The sequence below is a fragment of the Epinephelus lanceolatus genome, chromosome 9, assembly GCF_041903045.1.
Source record: "Epinephelus lanceolatus isolate andai-2023 chromosome 9, ASM4190304v1, whole genome shotgun sequence".
Classification (NCBI taxonomy): domain Eukaryota; kingdom Metazoa; phylum Chordata; class Actinopteri; order Perciformes; family Serranidae; genus Epinephelus; species Epinephelus lanceolatus.
Genome location: NC_135742.1, coordinates 38,678,213 through 38,684,845, shown reverse-complemented (window position 1 = coordinate 38,684,845; position 6,633 = coordinate 38,678,213). Strand labels below are relative to the sequence as shown.

Below are 6,633 nucleotides of genomic sequence, written 5' to 3'. Positions count from 1 at the left end.
GTTAGCGTTGAGCTGAATACTCAGATGAAACAAGTATCCAGTCCAAATAATGTACTTTTTATGAGAACAAGTATCATCTGAGGAAATTTTTATCAATATCCTTACTTGTGAAGAAGGAAAATCCTTATTTAGGTAGATGTGGTCAGTCTCTTACTTTTGTGATCAATAATGATCTGAAGGTCAATCCTGAGATTTTTCTGTAAATAGCTTTCTAATAAATAATACATATAGCAACTTCTGATCAACCCATATCAATTTCAGGTTTAAAAAAAACTTCTGGTTAAGTCCCATCCATTTGCAGTTGAAACTCTGCCCATTCCAAGTACAGATACGGATACAGATAATTTTGTTGGTTGAACAAATACAAACACAGATACAGATAATGGTGTGCTTGCTCATCCCTATCTGTAGTCATTTTATGTCTCTTTGTTGTCATTTTGTGTGTCTTTGAAGTGATTTTGTGTTTTTCGTTTAACTATTAGGCTTGTTACAAAAAACACTGAGTCTCTGAAATGTGGCAATCTACTGCTAGCAACATTAGCTTTGTTGCTAAGGTACCACTGTTTAGAACACCAGGAGTACTGCTGTAGCCTAAATACTGCAAGACCAACACCAAACACATAGCAGAAGACCCCTATTTTTCCATGGTAAAGTGAATACAACCTAAATCCCTCTAAACTGCAAGTCTAGCTGTTTGTTAAACCACAATACAGAGGCCAAGACCCTTCCCTTCAGGTAGGGCCATATTTTGAAAAAAAAAAAAAAAAAAAAAAAGTAGTTAATCATGTGTGACACGTAAAACAACGTAAAACGTAAAACAACAATGTCGGCCTCTGGAGTGGCATATGATATATGTGTTGGCAGCGCTTTATAAACAATAACAATGACATAACATGGCAATAATAATCATTTACCATTCTTGCTATATGGTGGCTGATCTTGTCCTCTGCTCCGAGGGTAAGGACCTTGGGGATCTCACTGTTTTCCCAACTTACTGACATTTTCAGCCGTTGTTCTTCTTCTTTGAGTTAGCTGCTAACTGCTGTGAGCTACATTTTAAATCTCCTGGTGGTGGGTCGCACGCACAACACGTCATCAAAACGTCACACCTGTGCTGCGCATGATCCCGTCCTGCTGACTTTCTGTTTATACAGACATTGTTTCGGCGCTGGTACTACCTTAATTAATTCTCACTCCGACCTCATCACATATCAACATTTAGGGAGTGATCACATCAAGATGAAATGCTAGAAACGCGATGCCAGTAAAACCATTGTTTCCTATAATGCAGCGTGTCTGACTGGCGTTTAAGCGTCTTTTTAGACGGCCGTTTTTCCGGCGTCTTTTTAGACGCGTGTTTTTGTAGACGCTCATTTTTAGACATGCGTAGACGTGTCTAAACTTTTTGAGCGTCAGATGCCAGTAGCTAGCGTGCATTGAATAAGTGATTCCAGCGTTCAAAGCGTCTTTGAAGCATCCGTGTCACTAGCGTCTCATTTCTGTGTGATCGCCCCTTTAGTCATGGACTTTCGAAGTCGGGATATGAAATGCAAGGTACCCTGAGTGCATTGGTGGTTGACAAAATACACCTACATTTTAACAGGAAATGTAGAGTTTGCATTCACTCTCTTACAAAATAAATGCATATATGTCTGTAAAACACTGCAAATTTTTGTTTTTTTCCTTCAACAACAAATGCACATGGTTAAGTTAAGGCAACAAACGCACGTGGTTAGGTTTAGAAAAAAAAAAAACAGGGTTTGGCTTTGCAGTCATACAGAAATGAACACTGTCCTCCTGGGTGAAAGTTGGTTGCTGTTGGACCCGTCCACCTGCCCTACTCTGACTTATTGCCCCCTTTACTTACATGGTTGAAAGCAACTTTGACAGAGCTGTGCTTAGTAAAAAAGATAAGTGGCCTAAACAAAATGAAAAGTTGAAACAAACTGGCTATAGCTTGAATTAAAAAACAACTTTTGGAGACCCTATAGTCAGAATGGTCTGAGGGGGGGAAGTAGGACTCGTGACCACAGTACTGGCCTCCTACTAGGCTACTACTTCTACTACTAATAGTAGGCCTAATAATAGCCTAATAATAATCATAATAATAATAGACAGATGGTTATAAAGGGAGGCTACTGAAAGCCTCTTCATTAAAAAACAAATCTTTTCACCAGCTCCTTGCCCCACTCTGTATGTATGAATGGTTTGGGTGCAGACCAGATGATATTTGCTGATGTGAGCTCCCACTTCCTGCTCTGCCTCAAGTGAATTGACGCGGCTGATAAGCGCCGTGCGGCCAATAGGAGCGCAGCAGGGCGGAGAGCAGCGGAAGATTGTACTACAGTAGTACCGCCGCCAACAGTAGACGCGTCTCCCGCTCAGTCTGTCGCTATTCAACATCCTCTGGTTAATGGATTATACGGTTTCCCTCCAAGTGCAACATCAGCTGGCTGTGTTCCCGACACACTTCTATCAGGGCTACAGTGTGGAGTTACAGGTACATTTATTTTGCATTCCACTTGCCAGTCCCGTCTCTTCTCTTTTTTCTCCTCTTCTTCAGTACTATCCGTGATGAAAGGCGTGCATGCGTGCAGAGTAGTGAGTGTGACTTTATGGAGATGCCTTACTGCGGGGGAAAGGCATGGTTGTCGTGTTGCATGCTGATGTTTCTCACCTCACCGAGATTCTTGTTGCGTGCCGCCGGGAGACGGAGCGGAGCGGTGGCTGCTCGCGCGGTACGGTGCGGTGCACATGGGGGTTCAAAGTAAGGAGCAGCCGGGTGGAGGTTGACCTCACGTCTCATAATACAGGTCCTACATGATGGAGAGCGGCGGGTGTGAGGAGAGTCCGGCCGGGGACACCCCAGGGGGTCCTTTAGGAAGTCTCCTGTGTATGACTGAGACAGACAACAGTCAGAAATATGTCTTTACTGTTTAATCAGTGGCTTAACTTTCAATGCAGCATACAGTGTTATTAAACCTCCTGCACCTCAGAGGCACTGAGGATCTGTTTCAGAGTTTCAAAATAGGGTCAGTTCTGCAGAGCGTGGCTTTTTATTCCTACTATGGACAAACAGTGACGAATATGAAGCAAAGCAACAATGTCAGCATCCCAGGTTGCTCTGCATGCAGGACAACGGGCTCGTCGATTCTCTCAAGGTGACATTTAAAGTGGATTAGAAGCAAAGATGTAGCGGAGGGAGATAAACACACCTTCCTCACCTCTGTGGAACACTATACAGTGCCTGGTTAGAGCTCATGTGAATCCCCATCACATCAACTGACACTGTGGGTCATAATGTCAAAATATAATAACTTTCCTTAGTTGATTTTTTTCCTCGTAATCGTGGTTGATGTAGTAGACTGGAGGTTACAGTTTGCCATCTTTTTTCCATTTTTTTTATCATTATGTATTAGTGGAATGAATGGTCTACTTGTGGCACACCAGACGAGAAATGATTCCTGATAGATAAATCATTTCCTAATTAATTCTATCAGGAATTTTCTCTGGAAATATATTGGCTAACATATCACCGTTGCAGATAAGGAATATTTCCATTATAGAATAATCTGTCTTGCTAAATTGATTAATTACTTTTTCAGGACTAGTTAAAAATGTCCTGTATAATCTCCCAGAGGCCAGGATTGACAAACAAACAGTCAAAAACTGAGAGGTTCAGTCATCTATATGTGTGTGTGTGTGTGTGTGTGTGTGTGTGTGTGTGTGTGTGTGTGGGGGGGGGGGGGGGGGGTGGGGGGGGGGAATCAGCAAAGCTCAGCTTTTGAGAAGTGGAACAAACACATTGTTTTAATATTAAATAAAAATAAAAATAAAATATAAAACGTTAAAATATTTTTTTCTATTTGTCATTCAGTGACCATGTCCCACTTGCACAGGAAAGCAAACAAAATAGTAAATATAGAACATGGTGGTGCAGCATTTCCTTTGATGTCTCTCAGGTGACTTTGGTTTTAATTAGGCGCAGCATTAAAATGGTTGCTTTGTTTTCCATGCACAGCTCCAATATATTTGTTTTTTGCCCACCTGGTGGGATAGACTTTGGTAATGGCTGCACCTCATGAATATTTTCATTATTGATTAACCTGCTGATCATGCTCTTGATTGTCGTCTAGTTTTTTACTCTATAAAATGTCAGAAAATTGTGAGAAATGTCCATTACATTCTCCCAGTTTCTCTAAATGTCTTGTTTTGTCAGAGCAATGGTCCAAAATATAAATATGTTTAGTAAACTATATCATAAAAGATGAAGAAAACCTGTAAATACTCACATTTAAGGAGCTGCTGGAGCCGGTGAATGTTAGTTGTTAGTTAATTAGTTGATTTTCTGTTGCTATTATCTCTGTAGATTATGGAGAACCACATTAACTGGTTGTTTAATAATAGTTGATGGCAGCGACGGACTCAGGATGTTTGAAGGGCAGGGGCGAAAAGGAAAAAAGGGCACCTACTGCATGACATGGGGCCCCCAGGGTCGCCCCTTAACCCCCCCCCCCCCCCCCCCCAGTCCATCTGTGGTTGATGGGATAGGTGTATGACTAACTAGACAGATAAATAGATAAATTACCAAGGAGGAATTGGCTATTCTCAATATTTAGGCAGGTGGGCACAGAGTAGACAGCCAGAAAAAGAGGTGTGTATTAGGGGTGGGGGAAAAAATGTATACAGGGTAGTATCGTGATATATCGCAATATTGTATCGATACACAGATGCCAGGTATTGATTTTTTTTTATCACGAAAAATATTACTATTGAAAATACAAATAGGTGTGGGCCACATATTGAATATACTCGATGGGTTGCAGCTTGTTCCACCTGGAGTAGAAATGGTCACGTTTTGCTTTTTTAAGCCTCCAACATGAGACTTGCTTTGGCGTTTTGGTTCTCGTTCTGTCTCCTGTGGCTCTCTCTCTCACAGACGCACAAAAAGACTTACAAACATGATATATAACACATGTTTTCGTAGTCTACAATAGATTTCAAGATTTCAAAAATATTGAGATATATATTGTGTATTGCGATATAGCCTAAAAATATTGCAACATTATTTTTAAGCCATATTGCCCAGCCCTCATACAAATGAAACTTTTGGTAGCCTACAAGAAAAATAAAATGAATTCCTTTTTCAGTCCACTACAGTATATATATATTGCAGCAAAAGAAAAAAGATGAAGTGAGATGAAGAAACTGAAAACTTATTATATAATATATTATATATATAATATGTTATTGCAATACTCAGCATGTTGTAAAATGTTTAAAATCACAATAATATTGTATCGTGACTTAAGTATCATGATAATATTGTATCATAGGGCCTCTGGTTATTCCCACCCACATGGCTGCATTTTACCCCTCACTACACCACTGAATTAACTGTAAAAAAATTGCAATATATGTGTAACCATAAGTACAGAAGATACATTGAAAAGTATCTTTTTTTAAAGTGTCATCATTTGTTTTTACTCTACAGTCTGTTTTCTGTGTATAGTTGGTGTCACTTTGCTCAAACAGTAGGTATTTCATTAACAAACAGGAGCCCCCCTTCTTTCCTGCAGCACCAGTTCAACACATACTTAAGATCCAAATATGGATGACGTGTTTCATTCTGCAGCCTCCAGCATGATGAGAAAAAGAATAATGCAGCATTTCACCAACCAGGCGCTCTAAGCTCCATCTCAATCTGCCTCATTTAAAGTTGACTCTTCCCCCTGAGAAGCTGCATGATATCATCACCATGTCCTCCTGTAAACCACAAGATGGCTCCATCCTGGCACCATGGAAGCTGTCTTGAATTTTTATTTAGGCATGACACAAACCTTTCTCTGTCACTTCTGTTCTCTTTTAAGACACCTCATGAAGGTGTGCACTAAACAGCAACACGTTACAAACAGCGTCAGACACTAAAGCTCCTTCATCGACCCTTTCTTTAATATCCTAGTGATTTTCTTGTGTCTGTTCAAGCTCACCAGTCATCCTTTCTATTTTTGAAAAACTTCAAGAGGGAAAAAAAAACACTTGCATTATTCCCCCGTCTGCTGTCTGTAATTTGTGATGCCTATAAATAAAAGACTTTGAAGCTCAGCGCTTCGATGTCATCAATAATTGTTTGCTTTTGTGAAGTTAAAATTGCCCTGCTTCTTTGTTGCTCTCCGTTGCCTTCTTGTTGCAGTTGTTCGCAGTTCTATCTCCATTATTTCTTTCATAGAAGGTCAACCGAGATGGGTCTAAGGATTTTTATAAATAGCACACAAAGAAACAAAGAGCTCCAATAATCTCAGCTCAACACATTTATTTTCACAGAGTGCAGAAGTTGTTTTGATGCAAACAACTGAGCAAAGTCGGCCGCATCACAGAGGGAGATGTGTGCTTTTTCAGAGGTGATGAATCTTTTCCTTCAGTTTTTCATTACAGCAAAATGGAAAATAAAGTTAAAAGGGTCCATACTGGCCTCGGATCTGCACAACAACATGTATCTTTTTATAATACCAACATGCAAACTGCCTTCACTTGTAGTGTCTAAAAGAAATATCCAATGAAGCATCCAGAAAGTGATTGACTTTGCTGAGTTTAAAATAAACCATAGCACTTTTTTAAAGATAGAATTGAAGT

The 6,633-nt window shown here is 40.1% G+C and overlaps 1 protein-coding gene across 1 annotated transcript in view; it reads left to right on the top strand.

Annotated features, from left to right (window-relative positions):
* Window positions 1-2,318: 2,318 nt before the first annotated feature.
* Window positions 2,319-6,633, top strand: part of zmat4a (zinc finger, matrin-type 4a) — a 225,278-nt gene continuing 220,963 nt past the window's right edge. Inside the window, exon 1 of the mRNA XM_078170954.1 lies at window positions 2,319-2,500. Coding sequence (XP_078027080.1) covers window positions 2,414-2,500 — 87 coding nt within the window. The 5' untranslated portion in view covers window positions 2,319-2,413. The remainder of the gene's footprint in view (window positions 2,501-6,633) is intronic.